Source organism: Zalophus californianus, chromosome 8, assembly GCF_009762305.2.
Source record: "Zalophus californianus isolate mZalCal1 chromosome 8, mZalCal1.pri.v2, whole genome shotgun sequence".
NCBI classification, from domain to species: domain Eukaryota; kingdom Metazoa; phylum Chordata; class Mammalia; order Carnivora; family Otariidae; genus Zalophus; species Zalophus californianus.
This window is the reverse complement of record NC_045602.1, coordinates 116,493,275-116,518,790: the sequence shown is the minus strand read 5'-3', so window position 1 is coordinate 116,518,790 and position 25,516 is coordinate 116,493,275. Positions and strand designations below refer to the sequence as shown.

At 42.0% G+C, this 25,516-nt stretch overlaps 1 protein-coding gene across 5 annotated transcripts in view; it reads left to right on the top strand.

The window, feature by feature from the left end:
* LOC113937905 (ubiquinol-cytochrome-c reductase complex assembly factor 1) overlaps positions 1–25,516 on the top strand; it is a 95,521-nt gene that overhangs the window by 64,117 nt on the left and 5,888 nt on the right. For 4 of the 5 annotated variants that reach the window (XM_027622839.2, XM_027622837.2, XM_027622841.2 and 1 more), the window contains one exon: positions 21,597–21,674. The exons of the other annotated variant lie outside the window; for it this stretch is intronic. In XM_027622839.2, coding sequence (XP_027478640.1) covers positions 21,597–21,674 — 78 coding nt within the window. The remainder of the gene's footprint in view (positions 1–21,596; positions 21,675–25,516) is intronic. 5 annotated transcript variants of the gene reach the window in all.

Below are 25,516 nucleotides of genomic sequence, written 5' to 3'. Positions count from 1 at the left end.
GGGCATATTATCTAGGAGTGGAATTGCTGGGTCATACGGTGATGTTATGTTTAACTTTTTTGAGCAATTCAGATAGTGCATTTTGTATCAAGTTGTTTGAATTTTATTGTGCCATCCATTGTTATTTGTTTATAATGAAATAACATTTCATAATATGTAGTTTTAATCATATTTCTCATCTTAACTGCCAAATAAATATTTACACCTACAATTTTCGATAATAAGGAGAAGGAATGGGTGGTATGGTATAATGCAGGGAGTTCTGGCCAGGCTGGCCACTCTCTGAGTGAGCTCGAGTAAGTCAAATCACCTCACCTCTCTGGGGAGGAGAGCTAGATGATTTCTAAATTCTCTTCCAGACTTAACATTCCGCAATTCTGTGAGAGTCTGAAAAGCTAGCCTTGTGTTAAATCCCAGAGCTTGTGTTCTGTTTTTTTAGCAGTTCATCATTCTCTGTCTGATTTCTGTTCCCAGACACAAACAAGGTTTTACCCATCTATCCGTCTATTTTATTGTGGTCTGCTAACTTCAGGTACTCTGCTAGGCACTGGAGATACACAGATGATGAAGATACTGTCCTCGCCTCCCTGGTCTTGTAGGAGAAGACAAACGTATAAGCAGGTGATTACAATACTGAGAGATTATGAAATTTAAAAAAACTGCTGAGAAGGCCCAGAGGAGAAGAGCTTGGGGTAGATGACATTTGGGTTGTGTCTTTCAGATAAGTGTTTAATAGACAAGAGAAACCTTCAGGGCAGAGGCACGGTATAGGTAGAGACAGAATGGTGTGAGAGGACAGGGCATGTTTGCCTTTGTATGGTGACTGTTTTCCTTTTCTTACAGTGCTGAAAGTGGACTCTCTGTCCACACTCGCTCCCATTTTGAGATCCTTTTGGGTGTCCAATATTCACAGACTCATTGACTCAGAGGTCTGCAAAAGAACCTATTTTGTGTAAGTCCTGGACACCTATAGATCTTCCCAGTTTTTTAAGGGCACTTCAGACTCAATTTCAGAGTAATGAGGTTCCCCGAATGGCTAAGGAGCCTTGATCAAGATTTGGGTTTTCTCTTAGCATCAGCTTAGTTTGGGCTCCTTGCAAATGCCCTCTGGTCCCCCTGAGGGTCTTAGTTACATAAAAATATTAGGAACATAAAATTTTACAGTATGATCAGCACAGCACAAACTAAATTTCTAACCTTTGACTAGAATCATATACGGAAGGCTTTGTGTTTTAAACTGCCCCCTTCCCAGCCTCCTAGCCTTCATGAGAGGTCATTGTACAGCTCTTTCCATGGTCACTGTTCTCTTCCCTTTTACTGGAGGGCAAAACTAGGGCAGAGAAATAATTTTTATTCACTTCTGAAAGGTTACAGTAATAAAGAAACTCTTGTTAACATCAGAGAACGTTGCAGCCAAGAGTTTTCACAGTCTGGCATTGTTTATTTTACATGTAATTTGGAACCTTCTGCACTCTTAAAATATTGGCACAAAAATGTTTTAACTGTTGAAGTACTTCACTGCATGCGGCAGTATGCGGTGTCAGAGGGGCAGCAGGGCTCTGGAGAGCCATTTGCCCTGTTCCTGTTGGAGAGAAAAACAATGTAAGCGTGCGTGTGTGTGTGTGCACATCCACATCCACTCGATTGTAGATGAGCCTCTCTGCAGTTAGAATTTAAGAACTTTCTCTGTCCTGATGAACTTATGTCTCCCTTTATTTGACGATGAGAATGGTATAACAATCCTTCCCCGTTGCCATGGCTTCCAGAAAGTACAGAGCTTCCCGTATTTAGGTATTTGATATAATTTTTCATTATCCACTTTCTCTCACACATACACTTTATTAACCCTTTTCTTTACCTTTTTGGTTGAGATGTCTACTGTGGGCCCAATTCTGGCAGGCATTTTACAGATCTCATCTTAGTCACAAATTGCCTGGCTAGAGAGGTGAGTATGCCCATTTTGTAGCTGAGGAGAACTGAGGGGCAGAAAAATTAAAGAACTTGGCTGTGGCCACCACAGTGAGTCTCAAGTCCAGATCTGATTGATTTTCAGACTTTTGCTCTTTTGGCCATAGCACGTGCCTTTTTTTATAAGCCAACTTGAACCTTTTTTTGGGGGTAGGTAGAATATAGGAACAAGTAAATGAACTAATGGCTAACCTATCCATTGATAGGAACAAAGTCTTTTGTGTTGATCAAGATAGTAATACACAGAAGTATCTGGCTCCATCAAAGTGTTTTTTTTTTTTTTTTAAGATTTTATTTATTTATTTGAAAGAGAGAAAGAGAGCACACAAGCCGGGGGAGGAGCAGAGGGAGAGAGAGGAAACAGACTTCCTGCTGAGCATGGAGCCCAGTGAGGCCCATCCTGAGATCATGACCAGAGTGGAAGTCAGACGCTCAACCAACTGAGCCACCCAGGCACCCCCATCAAAGGATTTTTGTTGTTTTGTTAGGTTGAAATTAAGATTTGAAAACAATTACAGAAGGATCCCATGCTGGAGTGGTGATTGGGCTTCCATAGTTCCAGGCTCAACTTTGCTTCTAGAGTTTGGAGGACCTTCTCTTTCCCCCATCTGCTTCTTGTCCTGTGGGCTTAAAATAGAGCTATTTATATTGACCTTGCTAAGACCCAGCGATTCCCCAAGGCTGATCATGCTCTCCCTGTGGACAGTGGCCTGCTGCCGCATAAGCTCTTCTTCCTTCAAATCTTTCTTCCTTGGCCTCCAGAATGGAGCCTTGGCAAAAGAGGCAGAGGTTACCCCCACCAGCTGGGCTCTGTAGAGCTGTCACCAAGCCAGAACCTTCTCCAGGGATCTCTAGCAGGGGCCTCCTTCCTCTACAGGAGTTCTACTCTGGCTCTGAGAAAAGGATGCTCTGCTGTCGTGTATGTATATGTTTAACTTCCCAAGCACTTACCTCCCATTAAATGGGCTTTGGAGCCAGACAAACCTGGGTTTTGATCATGCTGTGCCATAATGTGGCCTTGAGACCCTGGGCAAGTCTCTTTACCTTTCATTGTCTCCATTTCTTTCTCTGTAAGATAAGTCACACATGGTGTGTGACTTTAGCAGTATGATGCTAGTAAAGACTTAGTACAGTGCTTGGCACATAAATGGGCACTGTTTGGACCCTTTCTATATAGCACCTAGCATCGGCTGCTTTATTTCAAAACGATTTATGTGCACGTCTGTCATGCTTCACTGGTTTCTGACTTTCTGGAGGACAGAGATCATATCTCATCCTTCTGTCACCTGTTCTGCCTGGCACAGGTCATGTTCATTGCAGGCCCTCAGTCGATGTTGGCTGAATCTGTTAGGATGACTTGGACAGGGAAAGGCCGCCATGAATGTTTTAGTTTCTCCATCTGAACCTGGGGAAATAGTAACTCCTTATTTTGGAGCCTTTGAGGACAATTTAAAACGATATGTGTGAAGTGTTTGGAGCCCTTTGAAAGGAGGGTACAGGGGAAATTAATGGTGTTTTTGCTGTTCTTGGGAAAGCCCTTTGTGGTTCCCAGCGAATAAATTACTTGGAGTGAGTTTTCTAACACCTCCTACTCTGCTCTGTTCACTAAGACTTTCTTTTCTTTTTTTTTTTTTTTAAATAACTGTCTGCTGTAATGCTTCTTTTGCTCTGACTTATAAAGATATATATTTTTGGTTTTGGACTTTTGACCCCTTTCTGCTCCCGGGAGAGAAATTTCTATCAGAATAATAAAAGGTGTAAACTGTGTGTGTTGCCCCTTTTGTGGGCCTTGGGCAGTTCAGCTGCTGGGGTTAAGAATCAGCAGGCTTGTGGTTTGTGCCTGGTTATGGGGGAAGTAGGAGACCATTCCCATTAAGCATTCAGTGGCATTCTCAGTGTCCCCCACACTACTTCTTTCATCCCTGTCCTATGCCCTTTTGCTAAGATTCTTTGGATTTCAAATGAATTCTAGTGTCTTTGGTATTTTGAGTACAGATAATTTATGGCTCTACCTCTTCTCTTTCAAAGACAGAAGGTGTTTATCATCTGCTGTGCTTTAGGTCCCAAGCTGAGTTGCCTGCCAAAGAAGATCCTCCTTCTAGAGGAAGGAGAGGATGGGAGAGTTGAAAAACCACTCACTAGTTTTGGAGTCAAAAAAGTAAGGAATTAAACTTGATTTCACCTTTAATCGCAGACTCAGGTGAAGAGCCTGGACCAGATTATTTCTCTCTCTTTTTTAAGATATTTATTTATTTACTTTTAGAGAGAGAAAGAGTGTGGCATTTTCACTGGGGCTTTCTATAAATTGTGTCTTCAGCAAAAGGAATGATTGCAGTAGCCCTGTGGGGAGCTCTTAGGGTATGGCAGGATTGTTAGTGCCCCTCACTCTGTGTCCTGCCAGAAGGTAGGCAACTATCTGCTCTTTTCTCCTGTGGGTTTAACCCTGCACTGGGCACTACCTCTGCTCAGGACTGGATGACTACGTGAAAAAGTTCTGGAAGCTAAGACATCACACTGGGGTGTAGTAGAGGTAGACATTGGTTGTAACTGCCCTGGATGTGCTTTTGAGTATTTCTGGATCCATTGGTAAGGCAGTTATAACAGTTCTCTTGCCCGGTTCCCTAAAATGCTGGGTGAATAATCCTGTGGCGACAGTTAGACCTGAAGGGGCCTAGATGGAAAGGAGGGACTTCTCTCTCCACGTCGAGGCTATCTGTTTAGCTACTCTTTTCTGAGTGGCAGTGATATGGACCATAAATGTAACGTGTCTGGTCCTCAAAGGAGCAGAGAAACCACAACCACTCTCTGGACTTGAGCTGCCTTACTTGACACTTGGATCCAGGCCTGACCTCTTACCTCAACTCACCATTGGCTGCTTCACTGATCCCCTGCCTCTCGGCTCTCTTCATCTCAGATCCATCTTGCAAATCATTCAACAGCCTGGCTCATCTTCTTAAAAACTGCTTATGTCAAATACTCAATAAAATTACCATCTAACATTCTATGTATTTTATTTTGCCCTTTTCCCCTTCCTAGAATATAAGCTCTAGGGATTCAAGTATTATCTCTTTCCCCCTTTTTTTTTTAAGATTTTATTTTTAAGTAATCTCTACACCCATTGTGGGGCTCAGACTCACAGCCCTGTGATCAAGAGTTGCATGCTCAACTGACTGAGGCAGCCAGGTGCCCCTTGTATTGTCTCTTGTTTATTGCTGTAGCCTAAACTCCTATATTCAGTTAACACTGAATATATATTTATTAATGATGAAGGCAATATTGAATTTTTTTTCTCCTCCAGGTCCAGCAGCATTATTAATTTTATGGCTCTGTTAAGGATTGTTTTACTCATTGATTGATTGATGTGTTGGATTTATTTATTTTCTCATTTATTTATTTAGGGAACATTTTTGTCCCTCACCATGTGCTAATCCCCAGATGCTCTTGGTAGAGAGTGCTCCAGAGAGAAATGATCTTACAGGGCTTGTATGCCAAAAAGAGAAATGAGGTTGAATCTTTCCTAGGTTAGGTTCTGAACTAAATAGATGAACAAGTAAGATTGGAATTCACCTGTTTTTTGTTTAGTTGTGTTTTTGCTGCAGACTTCCCAGAGAAGCTGGCCCAGCACAGGGCTGGGTGTGATGGCAGGATGGGGCTGGAAACCAGGCAGCCCCCAGGCGCTGAAGGGAGGGATGTAGACTGGCAGCCCTCTGCCCAGGTGGAGGAATTGGTTGGGTTTGTAACCAGCTTTCTAAGGCAGAATCAGAGTGGTTGAGAGTCCTTGGACACCAAAGCCAGACTAGGCTCAGATCCCAAACCAGCTGTGCGACCTTGGGTAAGGACCTTAGTCTCTGTGCCTCCATTTTTTCTCTGTAAAATAGGAATAGCTATAGTACCTCCCTCACCTTACTTACAGCATTGTGGAGGTTTAAGTGAATTACCACGTGTGAGACTTTTTGAACAGTGACAGGGGGCTAGATAGAGGTTTGCAGCTCTTCATTTTATTACTTATTAAGTATAATCTGACGTGATAATGTAAATAGAAAAAAGAAAGGCAGTTTTGCATAGTTATACGGAAAAACTGAGTCTCAGAGATTTGTTTTCCAGTTACAAGGTGGGGAAATGGAACTGTTTGAGCCCAGAGTTTGCTTAGATTTCAAAGTATTTCTAAGGTCAGAGTGGGACTTGAATACAGATCGCTAGAGAGAGCAACTCTTTACCAGATACAGCATTCCAACTGAGGTTTTCTTTTTCCTTTAGATAAAATGTATACTGTTTTAGCAATATTTTACTGAAAAAAGAGGACAAAAAGAATTAACCTAAAGAGATGAGGGCCACTCTCAGAGCTCATAAAGCCAAGTCCATTCTATTTTCTGGGTTTCGGAACGTTACTGCTTGTCTCACCATTGGCCTTCTCATTACTTGAGTAGGAGTGTTTCTACCAGAATCCAGGCTCAGCCATTCCCAGGGTACTTCTATATGGTTCTGTCAGTGGCATAGCACTTCTCTTTGAGCCTTAAGACAAAAGAATGTTGGACTAAGAATCAGATGACATTGTTTCTGTGAACTTCACCATCTCTGAGCAGAGTGACAATGGGTGACTCACCGTCCTGAGCCTTTGTTTCCTCATCTCCACAGCAGGGACCAGCCTGTTTCTGAGGTTACCACAGGGGCAATATTTGGGAAATTCTATGGTTTTGAGCAGTTGGCAGTAAGGAGACAGGAGTGAAAGACAAGCACTGTGTATGACCCATGGAGAGCAAGGGAAATGCCCATTTGACTGTTTGGGGCTGTAGACTTTGGTCTGACCTCCTCTTCCCAGCTGGAGTCACCAGTTAACCTGTGTGATTCAGTGAATTAGGGTGGCCCATCTCCTTTGCTTCCCATTACTGTAGAGAAGAAGAAGACAGGACTGTTTGGTAAAAGGGCTAGGAACCTCAAGATTGGGAAAGGGGGTAGATTTTGGATCCTCCAAGAATGTTGTTTTCCAGGCAGCATGATGTCTGTCTTGGAATTGCTGAGTGGGAAAGGACAGTGCTGCCTCCCGGTCTTCTGGGATGTTTCGATCCTCAGCACCCAGGACAAACGACAGTGCCCAGGCTCCATTAGCAAAGCACTTACTAGCTTGTTAATTCTGCATTTTCATCTGTTTCGCTTGTACATCTGTGCACTTGAGATGGCCAGTACTGATGGGGAGCAAGCGTCCTGTAGTTTCCCACTGTCCCAAGTCTGCCTAAATTCAATAAAAAATCTTTTAGAAAGCACTGTTGTGCCTGCAGCTTTCCTGCACTCATAAGTGCAGTCATGAGGTCCATTGTGCATTTGGGAGCCTGCAAGTGTTTCTGGAAACCTAAGGTGTGTCAGCATCCTGTTGACCTCGTGACTGCAGGTAGAATGCAGAGGACCCAGATGGATGATATCCACTAACATATAGCGAACGGATTGCTGGGAAAGGGGATCAGGCTCCTCGGCCCTGGTGTTCTGTACTTCTGCTCCACTGGAGACGCCTGCCGGGCTCAAGCTAAGTACACATCTTGCTCATATTACATCTTGTTCAAGTAGGATTTTCCATTACCACAACACAGGAGACATTGAGGGCGCTGTGAATGCTAAAATCCTACAAGACTGCGACCAGGGTCAGAAAGTCATCAGCTTATGATTACAAATAACTGTTGCATTCTTTTTTCAGCTGGCATTCAGCGAGGTCTGATTATGTGCAAGTCATGGCCTCCTCACCTTTTCTCCTCTGCATCCACCTGATAATCAAATGCTGTTGATCCTGCTGTAGACATTTCTCTGGAAAGCCTTCCTCTTTATGCCTGTTGTCACTTAAGTTAATTCAGTTCCTTACCAACTCTCACCTGGGCCATTGCTGCAGCCTCCTCTGGTATTCCTACCTCTGGCCTTTCCCCCAGCTTTGTGGTCTGTACTTTATACTTCTAGGGTTAATTTTCAGAAATATCCCCTGTGCTCAGACCTCCTCATGTGGCATTCAGGGCCATTTCCAATCAGACAGATACTGCCTTTCCAGTTCTGCCTCTGCTTCTTCCCATTCATGGCCTCTTTGTTACAAATTTTCCTCTGCAAATGCAGTATTTGTTTACCTCTCTGTGGCTTTGCACATACCATTCTTTCAGTCTGAAAAGTGGTAATCCCTGTTCACCCTTTAATACCTAATACAGTAAATGTTGCTTCATCTCTGAAGCCTTTCAGCCCCCAGACTCACTGTTGCCATTTTTTACAGTGTGCTAGGTGTTTCACTTGTGTGTGGTGTGTCTTTCACATAAGACCACAGACTTCCTTAGGACAGCTACTGTGTTTCATTCATCCTTTATGTCCACTGCATACCATAATGCCTTAAATATGGTAGGCACTCAATATACGCTTAGCGAATGTGTACAAGGCAGTGTAGAATTCTGCACCCGGGCAGCTTATGGTCTAGCAAGGAATATAAGTTACTTCATAATACTACTGCTCAGAATGGGATAAGTATTGTAAGAGAGGCTTTAATGTATACACATGGTTAAGTCACAGATTGAAATTCTTGTGTGAAAAGAATCATTTGTAATTGGAATTGTCTTTTTTTTTTATTTTGTGGTAACACATACATAATATTTATCATTTTAACCCTTCACAAGAGTACCATTTGGTGGCCTTAAATGAAATGCATTCATAATGTTATGTAACCATCATCACTGTCTATACCAGTTTTTTCATCATCAACAAAAAATCCCTCATTTCTATTCTCCCCAACTCCTTGTAGCCTCCTGTGCCTATCCTAGGTACCTGACAGAAGGGGAAATCATACAATATTTGTCCCTCTCTGTCTGACTTATTAAGTGTAATGTTTTCAAGGTGTATCCATGTTATAGCATATATCACTTCATTCCTTTTTATGGCTGAATATTATTCCATTGCATGTAGATACCACATTTTTTAAATCTGTTTATCTGTTGATGAACGCTTAGGTTTTTTCCACCTTTTGGTTATTGTGGATAATGCTGTTATGAACATTGGAGTACAAGTATCTGTTCCAGTCTCAGCTTTCGATTCTTTTGGGTATCTAGTTAGGAATGGAAATTAGTAGGTCATAGGGTAGTTCTGTGTTTAACTTTGTGAGAAATCGCTAAACTATTTTTCACAACACTGTGCTATTTTACATTCCCACCAGCAATGCTTGAGAGTTCAAGTTTTTCTATATTCTCGCTAACACTTGATATTTTCCTTTTCCTTTTTTTTAAATTATAGCCATCCTAGTAGGTGTGAATGGAATTATCCTTTCCTTATACTCCTGGTAATTGCCTGCTGATTGGTTCTACCTTGATTATTGGCCATTAATGACCACTGATACATGAAACTGTTTTCACCTTCCAAATCTTGTATTTAACAACAGAAAACTAAAGCCTGATCAAAACTTTCGTGCACTGGTCCTTGTTAGCAGGGCATGAGCCCTTTGTTAAACTTGGAAGTGTAAGCAAAAGGGCATTTCTTAGAAAGTTTCCTAGTTATTCTTCCATAGCACTTGTTATAGAACAGGCAGGGTTCAAAGGTCTGTTAATGTTTAACCTGTTCACCTCAGAGAGTTAGTTGGCTGTTATCTCATTAGAATGATCAGCGAGAGAGGAAAAACTCAGTTGCCCACTTCATGCTTTCTTACCCTGACAGTTGTGAAGTTCTTTCTCGGTTCAGTTGGAAGCTCTCCTTCTTACGTCAGACTTCTGTGTAAGTATTTTGACTTCAAGTCTAGAACACTAGCAGATGGTAGTCATGGAACTAGAGGTGGTCTTGAAATATTTCAGTGGAAGAGACTGCTTTGAGAGAGGTGTGGGATTTCAGAGGCTATCAGAGGACACCCTGAAAGGACAGGAAGTGGGCCTCTTCAGCCTATAGTAGTAGGCTGTAGTAGTAGTAGTAGTAATATATATAGTAGTGTTTGGAAACCATGAAAACAGCAGCAGCATGTACACAGACCTGCTCAACCCCTTTCCAAATCCTTGTACTCAATCCTTGTACTCAAGGGAACTTTCCTGAAATTTGTAAAAGTGGATGGACATCACTAATGCAAGAGGTAATTACGACAGGAAATACTACATCGAGTCATTCTGCAGACATGTGCTGAGCAGTGCCATCTTTGCCCTCAAGGAGCTCACAGTCTAATGCAGTGGGGAATGAGTGGGGCAGACTATAAACAGATCATTAAAATAGCACAGTATGCCTTCCTGGTGGAAATACTAAAAACCACGTGAAGGAAAAAGCAACAAGCTTTGGGGAACTTGAAAGACTTCACAGAAAATGAGGTGATGCCTCTTCTGTAAAATGAGGACAATGACACCCCCCTTTTAGGATTATTGTGAAGATTAGAGAGATAATACATAAAGCTTTTAATACAGTTGCTGGCACATGGTAGGCATTCAACAAATGTTAGCTAATGTTTTTATATTATTATGGAAAGGTTTTATTGAATTGATGAATGACAATATATCCATTGATTGCACTCAACAGAGACTGACTTGAGCTAATTTAAGCAAACAAAGGCATTTATTGGAGGCTAACTAGTGCTCACAGAATGGAAAGGAAAGTTTGACAACAGGCCCCAGGAAGCTCAGGGATCGCAGTATTAGAAATAGGAACTTAGTACAGTCTCTTTGGGATGACCCAACTTTAGCTGCCTTTTATCTTTGAATGTCTCCGCTCAGAAGCAAAACTCCGATTAGATTAGCTGGGATTCTCTGCCCATCTCTGTGTTGAGGGGACAGGTCTCCAGGACCAGCAGCCTGCCAACTCATATGGAATTGGGAAGGAGTAGGTCTGGGCCCTAAGGAAGGGATGCAGAGAGTGAGTGATCTTTGCCTCAGGCAGTATCAGAGTACTTCCCAAATCTGCTGATCCATTGAGACTGATGATGGAAACAACCAGACCAACTCATGGAACAGCCTCTGGGTGTTTTTTTTTGTCCACAGAATCTTGAATGCTCTGGCTTATGACCAATGGCAACCAGCGTGACCATACCTATCTGACATTCTTCATTGAAATTTCTCTAGTTTCTCTATGTTTATTCTTAAGTATGGTAGCTAAAACAAAGACTCTTGACTATTACAATAGTAGAAGAAAGAAAACTTTTTGACCTTTGTATATGGAATTTCTTTTTATATGTCCACCTTAAAAAATTCTCATTTGTCAGCTCATGATCAGAGATTTGCTCTGGGACTTTATTATGACTATGTAGTCAAACCCTTTCTTCAGCCGTTACTTATTATTATTTTGGCCTATACATGCTGCAGTGTATTTGACCTTGTTGAATCTCATCTCGTTTCTAGGATAACTTTTCAATAATTCAGAGTCGTTTTCATTTTACTCTTCTTTTTCAAAGTACTGAAATTAGCAATTTTAATTTTTTTGCTTGTGTGATTCTCCGTTTCTGATATGACTCATCAGAAGCAGAAAGGTGTGACATTTTATTTTTTTCTTTAAATTTTTTATTGTTATGTTAATCACCATACATTACATCATTAGTTTGTGATGTAGTGTTCCATGATTCATTGTTTGTGCATAACACCCAGTCCACGCAGAATGTGCCGTCTTTAATACCCATCACCAGGCTAACTCATCCCCCCACCCCCTCCCCTCTAGAACTCTCAGTTTGTTTTTCAGAGTCCATCGTCTCTCATGGTTCATCTCCCCCTCCGATTTCCCCCCCTTCATTCTTCCCCTCCTGCTATCTTCTTTTTTTTTTTTTTTTCCTTAACATATATTGCATTATTTGTTTCAGAGGTACAGGTCTGTGATTCAACAGTCTTCCACAATTCACAGCGCTCACCATAGCACATACCCTCCCCAGTGTCTATTACCCAGCCACCTCATCCCTCCCACCCCACCCCTACTCCAGCAACCCTCAGTTTGTTTCCTGAGATTAAGAATTCCTCATATCAGTGAGGTCATATGATACATGTCTTTCTCTGATTGACTTATTTCACTCAGCATAACACCCTCCAGTTCCATCCACATTGTTGCAAATGGCAAGATCTCATTCCTTTTGATGGCTGCATTATATACCACATCTTCTTTATCCATTCATCTGTCCATGGACATCTTGGCTCTTTCCACAGTTTGGCTATTGTGGACATTGATGCTATAAACATCGGGGTGCATGTACCCCTTTGGATCCCTACATTTGTACCTTTGGGGTAAATACCCAGTAGTGTAATTGCTGGATCGTATGGTAGTTCTATTTTCAACTTTGTGAGGAACCTCCATACAGTTTTCCAGAGTGGTTGCACCAGCTTGCATTCCCACCAACAGTGTAGGAGGGTTCCCCTTTCTTCGCATCCCTGCCAACATCTGTCGTTTCCTGACTTGTTAATTTTAGCCATTCTGACTGGTGTGAGGTGGTATCTCATTGAGGTTTTGATTTGGATTTCCCTGATGCTGAGCGATGTTGAGCACTTTTTCATGTGTCTTTTGGCCCTTTGGATGTCTTCTTTGGAAAAATGTCTGTTCATGTCTTCTGCCCATTTCTTGATTGGATTATTTGTTCTTGGGGTGTTGAGTTTGATAAGTTCTTTATAGATTTTGGATACTAGCCCTTTATCTGATATGTCATTTGCAAATACCTTCTCCCATTCTGTCGATTGTCTTTTGGTTTTGTTGACTGTTTCTTTTGCTGTGCAAAAGTTTTTTATCTTGATGAAATCCCAATAGTTCATTTTTGCCCTTGCTTCCCTTGCCTTTGGCGATGTTTTTAGGAAGAAGTTGCTGCAGCTGAGGTCGAAGAGGTTGCTGCCTGTGTTCTCCTTTAGGATGTTGGTGGACTCCTGTCTCACATTTAGGTCTTTCAACTATTTTGAGTCTATTTTTATGTGTGGTGTAAGGAAATGGTCCAGTTTCATTCTTCTGCCTGTGGCTGTCCAATTTTCCCAACCCCATTTGTTGAAGAGACTGTCTTTTTTCCATTGGACATTCTTTTCTGCTTTGTCAAAGATTAGTTGACCATAGAGTTGAGGGTCCATTTCTGGGCTCTCGATTCTGTTCCATTGATCTATGTGTCTGTTTTTGTGCCAGTACCATACTGTCTTGATGATGACAGCTTTGTAATAGAGCTGGAAGTCCGGAATTGTGATGCCACTGGCTTTGCTTTTCTTTTTCAACATTCCTCTGGCTATTCGGGGTCTTTTCTGGTTCCATACAAATTTTAGGATTATTTGTTCCGTTTCTTTGAAAAAAGTTGATGGTATTTTGATGGGGATTGCATTGAATGTATAGATTGCTCTAGGTAGCATTGACATCTTCACAATATTTGTTCTCCCAATCCATGAGCATGGAACGTTTTTCCATTTCTTTGTGTCTTCCTCAATTTCTTTCATGAGTATTCTATAGTTTTCTGAGTACAGATTCTTTGCCTCTTTGGTTAGATTTATTCCTAGGTATCTTATGGTTTTGGGTGCAATTGTAAATGGGATCGACTCCTTAATTTGTCTCTCTTCTGTCTTGTTGTTGGTGTATAGGAATGCCACTGATTTCTGTGCATTGATTTTATATCCTGCCACTTTACTGAATTCCTGTATGAGTTCTAGCAGTTTTGGGGTGGAGTCTTTTGCGTTTTCCACATAAAGTATCATATCATCTGCAAACAGTGAGAGTTTGACTTCCTCTTTGCCGATTTGGATGCCTTTGATTTCTTTTTGTTGTCTGATTGCTGTGGCTAGGACTTCTAATACTATGTTGAATAGCAGTGGTGATAGTGGACATCCCTGCTGCGTTCTTGACCTTAAGGGGGAAAGCTCTCAGTTTTTCCCCATTGAGAATGCTATTCGCTGTAGGTTTTTCATAGATGGCTTTTATGATATTGAGGTATGTACCCTCTATCCCTATACTCTGAAGAGTTTTGATCAAGAAAGGATGCTGTACTTTGTCAAATGCTTTTTCTGTATCTCTTGAGAGGATCATATGATTCTTGTTCTTTCTTTTGTTAATGTATTATATCACATTGACTAATTTGCGGATGTTGAACCAACCTTGCAGCCCAGGGATAAATCCCACTTGGTCGTGGTGAATAATCCTTTTAATGTACTGTTGGATCCTATTGGCTAGTATTTTGGTGAGAATTTTTGCATCCATGTTCATCAAGGACATTGGTCTGTAGTTCTCCTTTTTGATGGGGTCTTTGTCTGGTTTGGGGATCAAGGTAATGGTGGCCTCATAAAACGAGTTTGGAAGTTTTCCTTCCATTTCTATTTTTTGGAACAGTTTCAGGAAAATAGGTATTATTTCTTTAAATGTTTGGTAGAATTCCCCTGGGAAGCCATCTGGCCCTGGGCTTTTGTTTGTTGGGAGATTTTTGATGACTGCTTCAAGTTCCTTAGTGGTTATAGGTCTGTTCAGGTTTTCTATTTCTTCCTGGTTCAGTTTTGGTAGTTGATACATCTCTAGGAATGCATCCATTTCTTCCAGGTTATCTAATTTGGCATATAGTTGCTCATAGTATGTTCTTATAATTGTTTGTATTTCTTTGGTGTTGGTTGTGATCTCTCCTCTTTCATTCATGATTTTGTTGATTTGGGTCATTTCTCTTTTCTTTTTGATAAGTCTGGCCAGGGGTTTATCAATCTTGTTAATTCTTTCAAAGAACCAGCTCCTAGTTTTGTTGATCTGTTCTACTGTTCTTTTGGTTTCTATTTCATTGATTTCTGCTCTGATCTTTATTATTTCTCCTGCTGGGTTTAGGCTTTATTTGCTGTTTTTTCTCTAGCTCCTTTAGGTGTAGGGTTAGGCTGTGTATTTGAGACCAGAAAGGTGTGACGTTTTAGCGTAGACACTGGATTTAGGGACCAGCTGTCCGAGATAAAAGTCATAGCACTGTCACAAGAAGGGTGTGACTCCGGGGCAAGGCATTTAACATTTTTGAACTTTTCTTTTCTTGTTTATAGAGTCAGGACAATAGTAGCAGTTAGGCTGTGAGCTCCTAGAAGGGCAAGGTTATGGTCATGAGGCACAAAAGAGATCGTATATAGGCATATATTATCAAATCAAATGTGATGTATGCTCCTTGTTACTACCACCACTATCATAACTATTATCAGTTCAGATTTTCGGTGGAGGCCCCCAGAATTGTTTCCTTTAGGACTTTGTGCTGTCAGTGTTGTTAAAACAGTGAGTCTTTCAAGCCAATATTCGTCCCTCTAACTGGAATACGCGTGAGACTTGCTATCTGAGATGCAACAAAAAACTTCAGAAATGAGAGTAGATTAGAGCTGTTACTATGTCCTGACACAGAAGAAAATTAAATTGGCGTGATAGTTTGATCATCCCAGGATCATAGTGTTCCTCATCAGCTCTCTTCAAGGTGATTTCAGACTTAACTGTTGTGTTTGAATGTCTTGTCAAGTGGGTACATGACTGTAATTTTCAAGGACAGCTGTCTCTTGCTTTGCTCTTTTCCAAGCCTGAGGAAGAGGCTCCCGTACTTTGTAACCATTCAAAAATTAAAGCTGGTGGTTCTGCAGGTATGCCTGCCAAACCATGTACCTCGTTTTTCAAGACATGATCAGGCTATGCAGATTTTGAATATGCAGATTCCAAGCTGCAAGACTGGGATTTTTAAAATAAATAAGTAAATAAGTAAGTAAGTAAATAAATAAATAATTTGAAGAGGCATTTCAATGTACCAAGCTTCCCTGTGCATTAAAAGTTTGAAATGATTTATTAAAATAAGATGTAAGAATTATCTCATGTTTTGTTTAGGTTGGCTTTTCATCACAGCTGAAATACGGTTTACTCAGATTCACATGATTTTCTAAAGAGGGAAGAAGAAATTGAAGCTGACCATCTTTTCATGTTTTATTATTTTTCCTTTTCTTCTTGGTATTAATACAATTTTCTCTGGATCTGCCTAACACACACACACACACACACACACACACACACACAGAATTTTATTTTGTTGTATTTTGTGATCATTGCTAAAAGGTCCTTAGTAGATCTGTTAGTCATCATGCAAGTATGTGAGTTACATGCACGCATGTGTATTTGGTCTCTCCATGTCCCCCTTCTCTCTATCTCCTCTCACCTGTTTTTGTGTGTTTCACATAATACTGCACAGTGACCTCATTCTAACATTAAATTTAATAGACTGGCTGATGTTCAGTGCACATTAACCTATTGCCATGCAGTCACTGTAGCCCATGGTGTTGATACTGCAAAGCATGGCTGATGGCATTTCTGACTGCTGGAAAGACCTGACCTGCGATCTTTTGCACTGTTGTACCCTTAGGATGAATTTTGTGTGTTCCTTATGCTTTAGTCAGCAACTCTAGCCACCCTTTATTATTCATTCATTCCAACAAATTCTTTTCTTTTTTATTTAGGATTTTACTTTTTAAGTAATCTCTGCACCTAACATGAGGCTCAAACTCACAACCCCAAGATCAAGAGTTTCGTGCTCCACTGACTGAGCCAGCCAGGCTCCCCCATTCCAACAAATTCTTATTAGCCGGCTACTGTTAGTAGCTTTGCCTCAAGCCAGTAGCTTATCCTTACCTTCATGTGCATCCGTTCTTATGTTGTCTTCACCAACCTTCTTCCATTCTGTCCTCCTATGCCCTAATCACACCCTTTTGCCCACTAGTTTTCCTAGGAGTAGGGCTGAGCTATGCTAGTGATGTCTGATGTCTATTAGTAATTGGCCACTGATGACCCATCTCTAGCCACCATTGCAATTGGGAATCTCTGAATTGTGTTTACCCAAGACCATATTAGTTACTCTTAGCCCTGCCTCTACAGATAATCTAAGTTGTAGGTACATGAAGGGGTGACCACATAATTTTTTGTGTTTGTTCTAACGTAGATAAGCATTGGAATCAGACTGCTCTGTATTCTCATCTTCACCCACTATTTCCTAGTTTCCCAAATGTCAGTTTCCTCTTCTCTAAAGTGGGGATAGTAACAGTACCTGTCTCAGTCACTGGGAAGAATTAAATGAGCTCACATGCATGAAGCTCTTAGCATAGTTCTTGGCACATGGTAAATAGTTATGGGACCTCTTTCTGGACTTGAATCACCTTTGTGGCACTGTAGACTGGGGAGAGGAGAGGCTTTGCAGAAGGTATAAATTTATAAGCTATGTCTTAGAGGATAAGGAGTTAGCATCCCAGTGGACAAAGAAGGGGGAAGGAATCCTGGCAGCAGTATGCTTAAGAGCTATCAGAGAGCAAGGCTTATTTGTGGAAATTGCATATCGTTTACTGTGAATGAAGGGTGAGCTAAAAGTGGGGAGGTGGGAGGAGGTGAGGCAGGAAAGATGACCAAGAACAGATCACAGAGAACCATGTAGAGCTCAGTAAGGAGTTTAAACTTGATCCTCCATCGCTCCCTCCATCCACATAATCTGGTTCCTCTGTTAAGCAGTCACATAAACGTCTTTAAGAGCAGCAACAGTGAAGAGGGGGAAGAGGGCAGCGAATTGGCCTCAAATGAACTGGCATCTCTTTAAAGCTAATATTCCTCCTCGAGAATACTATATTAATTAAACATGTGCCTTGCAAGGTTCATTATTGTTTTACTTGTGTTCCCTGTTGGTTGTCTCATTCATTAATCTGCTGATTAGTAACCCTGAACTCTTGTATCTCCCCACCCCCTTTTTTGGCATTCCCTTTTTAATATACTATGCTGTTCCCCCTGGGACGTAAACTCCAGGACCCGTCCCTGGCCTGCTCGTGTTTGTTTTCTTTGCCCCTTGTGCCTGCCTCTGCTATAACATTTGTAGTATGTGTTAAGTAATCCTTAAGGTAACATTTTTATTATGTCATAAAAAGTGCATGGCAAATATATTATAACTCATGGACTTTGTTTAAAAATGAACGGATAATTTATTGAGTGTGTTACATGAGCCTTGCTCCCCTCCCCATTTCAGCTGAGACTTGCTGCTCATTTAGCCTAGCCTCCTATTGAGTGCTCCCACCCTGTGACATGCTGGGAAAGCAGACCCATGGTTGGCTAGAAATGACATCATAGTTTATGTACTCAATAAAAATTTAATTAAGTCATTACAGGAATTGCAGTCATCATTTAACCCTCTGATTTCTTCTGTTTAGTTTATTATTAAACATTCAGTAATACCAGTCACCAAATCCTGATGGCTTATAAAATATCTGCATGAATTTTAATAGCTTAAATAAATGGGAAAATATGAGTAACTGATATAAAAGGAACCTTTTCCTTGTGGTGGTGCTGTATATATGGGTTTTTATGAAAAGCAAAGCATTATGGAAAGGATAAGAGTTGACTAAGGGAACAGCCCAAAACTATCTGGGAGGAGTTTCTCATTTGGTTTGTCCATCTGTGTATTCATCATGGGCAGCGCGCTCCATATAGAGAATCATCTGGCAGTGGGGACACAGAACCTGCAGGTCAACAAACAAAGCTTAAGTGAGGGAATAAAATCCCAACAGAGGTTCGCCAGAGGGAATATCCAGCTCCCCTTGGCTGCTGGGCTGGCTAGAAGGGCCCAGTAGGGTGAGTCCAGTAGTTCAGGAAGCTGTTCTCACTCACCCTCACCTGTTACTTGCAGATCATGTATCTGCACTGATCAAGCTTCCACCCTCTTCCAGGAAGGGCCTTTTTCATGATCTAATCCAGCCTGGGTGATGATATCTGAAAGCCATTCCTAGCAGTGGCTGCTTGCCATCTCTCAGAGGGGAGAGGGAGAGGCAGCTTACAGGTCACTGGAGTTAGACTATAGGAGCTACTAGAGGTAGTGGAGCCTTGCTCATAGGGACTTCTAGACCTGCTCTCCATTCTTCCTGGGTCATAGCTAGCCAGAATGCAGGTGCATCCCAAGAGGAGAAAGTGTGTTTGTATGTAACTGGACCTTGCTGGAAACTGAGGTTTGCAGATTAATGTGTAGCTGATCTCTGGAAATGCCCTACAGATGGTGAAGCAGATAAAGCACTTGTCTAGAAGTCAGGTTCCAATCCTGGCTCTGCTTTCTTTGTGACCTCAGATAAGTCCCTACCCCTTTTTGGGTCTCAGTTCACCATTTCCTCAGAGGGATTGAGCTAGGTGATCTTTGAAGACCCTTCCAGCTCTAAAGCTTACTAGGTAGATGCAACACATAAACTAGCTCTGCTGAGCAGGTTCAGTGCATGTTTGCCTCTGAAAGATGCTCTTGCCTTTGTGTGACGTCTCTGACATCTGTTTGTGGCTCTGATTCTTCTTGCATGATGAGGAGAATAATGTACGGGAGTAGGAAGAGCCCCAGAATGGCTCTCAGTGGGGCTAGGCTGTAGTCCCATCGTCTCACTTCAGAAGGAATGAACTCTAGCTCTGGCTTGTTTCTTGACTCTGCCTTTCACCTCAGCCCATTCTGGAAGATGGTGCATTAAGAAGCTGGGCAGTACATATTTTTGAAATTTCAGAAACATGCAAGGTATTCAAGCAGCAAAAAAGGGGAAACAAACAAAAGGGTGTCATTGGACAGAACACGCTATGCGTGGCACTCAGGCCCCTGTAAGGAGTCAGTCATCAGCGTGCCAGCCAGTCTCAAGTCCTGCTCTGGGCCAGGCCCTGGGCTAGGTGTCTGTCGGGGGTGCCAAGATTAATCAGAGTTCCTTATGATCTTTGAGAAGCTCAGAGACTAGTGGGAGAGACAGGTACATATGCAGCTCTCAACCACGTTGGCTTCCAGGAGGAGGAGTATGGATGGAGCTCTAGGAACATAGCGGCTGGAGGTCTGATTGGGCGTGGGTTGAAGGTAGGGGGGAAAGGTCAGGGATTGTACCACCACCTGCATCCAATCTCACATTTTCCAGTCTTGAGCTGGGCCATTCTCTCTTCCTTTTTGAAAATTATCCCTGACTATTGGAGCTGGTTTTAGTTTTCTCTAAACAAACCAGAAGGTATTACTCATAAGTCATTGCATTTGCAGAGCACTTTACAGCTTACTGAGGCTTTCAGCATACATTGTTGAATTAATGAATGAATACATGCTAATTCATTTGCTGTTTAAACCAGCACTGTGTATAGAGCATTTGAAATGCAAGGAAATAGGTTATTTGACTTGCCCAATACCACATCCTCTGTATATAGCAGAATTAGAACTTGAACCCAGGTTGTCTGACTGAACCCAGGTCCTTTCACTACTCCTTTCTGCTCTTCTTCAGAGACCAGTTATGAGCCACAGGATTAAATCGCTCAGTCTTTGATTTATGATCCAAGGTAAAATCATCCTTCTGGAGGCAGGAACCTGATGGAATGTAAGGCACATGGACTTTGGACTCAGACTGACCTGGATGTTAGTCTCAGCTTTATGACTAATTTGCTATGGGACCTAGGGCCAGTCACTTCACCTGCCTGGGGCTCAGTTTTCTGTGTCCATAAAAATGTGACTCTAGCATACCTACCCTTTGAGTTCCAGTGACGGTTAGAGGAGATGGTATCCGTAAAAGCATGTGGCCCATTTTAGGTCCTCAGTAAATGGAGGAGATGACAGTGGGCATTGTTATGGTCAGGGTTGTTAAGCACAAATCTTATTCTCCATGTAAAGTTCCAAATAACTTGGTTGTTTCTAAAACCTGTCAGTTTAAATATCCAGTGAGTCCTTACTTATGTACTGCACATTACACCAGGCTTTCTGCTGGGATCTCAGGAATGAAACATGGACCGGGCTTTCAAGCATACTCCTAGAAGTCCGGAGGTCAGAGTTTTACCCTACTGGAGACATTCAGTGAACTTGCAGTCTGGACTCTGAAGGCCCACCTGGCTGTTCTCTGAGAGAAGTTCTACCTGGGTGTCCATGGTCTCCCTGGAATTGTATTTCAAAACAGTCTCTTAAGATTAACAGTCTTACTACTTCAGCCTGGCTTATTCTCGCCTCCTCTTCACAGCCTCGGGGGTTTCGGGGGCTCTCCTTTCTCCTCAGCATCTCACTCAGGGTCCTGCCTCTCTCCCTCCTCTTTGCACCTCTGACAACTTCCTTCTGTCTTTTACCACCAAAAGCTCCTTTGAGTAGCCCTTAGACATTTCCTAACCTGGTCTCAACATACCTTTCCAGTGTTCCTGCCCATTCACCTTCCCTGGGACTCCCCAAACATTTTCTTTCCTGCCTCTGCACCTTGGCACACCTTGTTCCCTTTGTCTAGAATGTCCTCTCTCCTCCAAGGTCCACCTAAGTATTACCTCCTGCAGAACTCTTCACCTGCTCCCAGAGCAGAGATCATTTGTACCAAAATTCATTTATTGCTCACCACTTTTGGGATAGAATTTGAGGCAACATATTGCAGTTTAATTATTTTTTACATGTTTGTTTTTCCATACTAGACTGTGTGCTCCTCCAGCTAAGAAACCATTTCTTACATTTTGTGTTCATAGGGTCTAGCACAAAGCCTGACATGTACTTGGGGCTTGGCTCATTAAACTGAGTTACTGCTTTGTGTAATTTGGGATCAAAACCTGAAAGAAGCTGTCAAATTGGGGAGAATCCTGGCAGATCAGGGAAATGGGGATGGACAAGCAGTTCGACCTGTTAGAGGCCTTCTCTCTTTGTTTTACTAAGAGACTGTGATAGTTAAGAGGCAAAAATCATATATTTTTTTCTTTTCCCCTTTTTTCATACTTTCGTTTTTGTCATTTTGTTTCTGTAGGTTAATTCTTATATCCTGAAGAAGAACATGATCCTTATGACAAATAATTTCTATGCAGCAATCTTGGGATATGATGAGGTAAGATCATTTGCCAAGACTTAAGCAGAACATTGGCTTCCCCCAACAGACTTTTTTTTTTTAATTTTAATTTTAATTTTAATTTTAATTTTAATTTTAATTAGTGAACACACAGTGCAGTATTGGTTTCTGGAGTAGAATTCAGGGATTCATCACTTACATAGAAAGACTTTTGATGAGAAACTCTGAGGGAACCTTCAGGGGACATCGTTACTACCTACCATTATGGCTTAGAATTTCCTCATCTTCATTGACTTGGCAACAGAAATTACTATGCCCAGCAGTTTGCCTAGTGCTTGGGAAAGAGAGCACAATATAATATGGTCAAATCATTCAACTAGTAGCGTTTATTGAGACCTTATGGGGTGCTGGATGTAGGGACAAAGGCAAATCAGTCACTGTTTTAGCCTCCAGAGATAGGAAGACATACACATATAAACAGCACAGGCTGCCAGACAAATCGCACACTTTTGTGGCTTTCATTATAAAAGCAATACATACTCATTTCACAAACTCATAAAACTGCACACAAGTGGTTGAAGTAAAAAGTAGAAGGCCCCTTTCTGTCCTGCCCAATTCCCTGTCCCAGAGGAAAACTTTAATAGTTTATTGAGTGTCCTTCCAGACGTTATGTTTGCATACACAGGCACCTATGTATTTTCTTTACACAATGGAAGTTATACTACATACACTATTCTGCACCTTGCCTTTTTTGCTGAACAATATATCTTAGGCCTCCTTACACATCAGAACATTTAGATCTCATTTTTTTCATTGTAAAATATACATAACATCAAATTTACCATTTTTAAGTGTACATTTTAGTCGTCTTAAGTACATTCAGATTGTTGAGCAATGGTCCCCACCATCCACCTCCAGAATTTTTTCCATCTTCCCAAACTGAAGCTCTGTACCCATTAAACCCTTATTCTTCCCTCAGCCTCCTCTCAGCCCCTGGGAACCACCACCTTCTCCTTTCTGTCTCTGTGAATTCGAATACTCTGAGTACCCCCGTGTAAGTGGAATCATAAGGGTTTTATTCTTTGTGACTGGCTTATTTCACTTAGCATAATGTCCTCAGCGTTCACCCATGTAGTAGCATCCATGTCATCTTTTTCTCCCCACTGTTATCATGGAAATTTCAAACACATCAAAAAGGTAAAAGAATGGTGTAATGAACACCTGTATGCACACTACCAGGGTTCCTCATACCTCATCTTTTTAAAAAACACATGCATTTATGCTCATTTTGTGGTGATTTAATGCAAGCACCACCCCTTCTGGGAAACAGGCCTGGAAATTCCCTGGGCTCATCTCCTTCCACCTACCCTGGACTCCACAGCACTCGCTACTCTAGTGTTAACTGTCACCCTGGCTGGGTGGGGACTCCTTCTGGGTGGTGGCAGTGTCTACCGTGTTTGCATTTCTCTTGCCTGGTGTGGTACCTGGCATGTGGTAAGTGAGGAATGAGGAAGGGAGGAAAGGCATAAAGGATAAAAGTAAGAAACTGGAGTTCAGACTGGAGGAAGTGTTATCAGTCTGAAGATAATAATTAAAGCCAGGAGATAAGCTTACAAAAGTAGGACTAGTTAAAATTGAGGGTTCCTGATTCTCAGTCCACCAGATATTTGCAGAAAACAGGAAGGTTTATCAGAGAGCAATTTAGATTGCATACCACACACGTCTTTGATTTAACATGAGCTTTGTGGGAGTGGGACGGGAGTTGAGAAACACTGCTTACATCTACACATTAATTGTTAAATTACATACATTCTGACTGCAGAAGCCTTGCAGTATATAGAAAAATGAGGCTTAGAATTGAAGAAATAGCATTCTCTATTAGCTAGTATTTCTTTGAGGACTTTATTGCAGCTGGCTCAGCTGATTCCTTTCACCAGTATTAATAAAGATGTTCTGAATTTTGTCTCTTTTCTGTCCCTCCCATCCCAGTCCATCCTGGCAGAGCCGTCTTACAAACATGCCTGATCACAAGAGTCACCTGGAGAGCTCTTCAAATCTAATTCTTGAGCACCTCTCTAAAGATTCCAGGTCAATAGGAGTGGGGCCTGGTATTTAGCAAGCACCTCAGGTGACTCTTTAGAGTGGGAAAGTTTGGGAAATATACTAATTACCTGGGACGCTTTTTTAGAAATACCATTGTTTGGGCCCTGTCTCCCAAAAGTTCTAATTTAACTGCTGTAGGTGGGCATCTGTTGTAAAAGTTCCTCAGGTAATTTTAATGTGCATGCAGATCACGTAGGTAAAATTCAGATTCTGACTCAGCAAGTCAGCGGGGAGGCCTGAGATTCTGCATGGTGAACAAGCTGCAGGTGACACGGTGCAGCCCTTCTGCAGACCACACTGGGAGTCACGGATTCTAGAGCTGTGCTGTCCAAGACTAGCCACGTGCGGCTCTCTTTTTTGTTGTTTTGAGTAGGCCCCACATGCAGCATGGAACCCAGCTCGGGGCTTGAACTCAAGATCCTGAGATCGAGACCTGAGCTGAGATCAAGAGTTGGATGCTTAACCGACTGAACCACCCAGGTGCCCCCACATGTGGCTATTTTGATTTAAATTCCTTAAATAAAATTGAAAATTGAGTCGCACTGGTTACATTTCAGGTGCTCAATAGCTTTATGTGGCTTGTGGCTGCTGGACTGGCAGTGTGGCTTTAGAGCATTTCTGTCATCACAGAAAGTTCATTTGGACAATGCCGTTCTGCAGCACCCTTTTCCTAGAATGTTGCTTGGGTTGTGCCCCTACCCTGGCCACTTTTGAAACCTTCCTGTTTTCTGCTACATTAAGTCCATAAATTCTTCCATGGAACTTCCAGGTCTTCTGTCAACTGTCCCCATCTTGACATGTCTTATCCACTGTTATCTCCTATTGTTTTTGAGTGTGTAACCTTCTTTCCAAGTGAGGCCATTTGCCCCACTGCCCCACAGACATGCTGTGCCTGCTGGAAGATCTCCTGGACAGCTAGGTTTGGAGGGCAGTGGCCGAGTCTTGTCAGCTTTGAGCCTGGTACCTTGTAGGCACTCTCTCTGTAAATGTTCAGTGAACCAATGTATTCTGTCTTACTTAGAATGTAGCTCTCCAAATATTCTCCACTCTTAAAGGCCCCCTTCTCCACAAAGCTTTCCCTGACCTCTCTAGATTTGTGTTTGTTTACTCTGAATTTCAACCTCATCTATCCATCCATCCATCCATCCATCCATCCATCCATTTAACAGTATAAAGTGCCTGCCATATGGGATGCACTGGGAATATATTGGTGAATAAAACAAACATGGTGTGGTTCTTTCCCACTGGAGCTTACCTTCTAATGGGAGATAGGCAGTAAACAGGTAAACAAGCAAATAAATATCTGGTTACAAACAGAGGGTCATAGCAGCTAAGACTGAAGAATGAGGAGTCACCCATGTACGTAGTCTACCTCGGAGTCTCCCTGTACGGATTGGCAGTTGTTCACTCTAGGATTTGATCCTGTGCTGCTGTTTGTTGGGCACTAGCTTGTCTCTTCAACTGATTGCAAGCTGCCTGTGAGCTGAGACCATTTTGCTGTGATTCTGTGTTCTCGGCATCATGCTAAGCACATAGTGGTGTCACAATTCAGTCTTTTCGGAGTGAGACTGGCACTCCAAACCCTTAACTATAACGTGGACCCTCAAGGCACAGGCTTCCTCTCAATTACTCTAGACCTAGGTGTCTTAATCCTGAAGGATGCTTTTTTTGTGTCATGAGGGAAAACAAGCAGGCCCCCTAGTAGATTGTGGGAACATTGCTATGCAAACTAATATTTGGCCACCAAGCACCCCTTTTCCTTTCCTGATTTCTCTCTC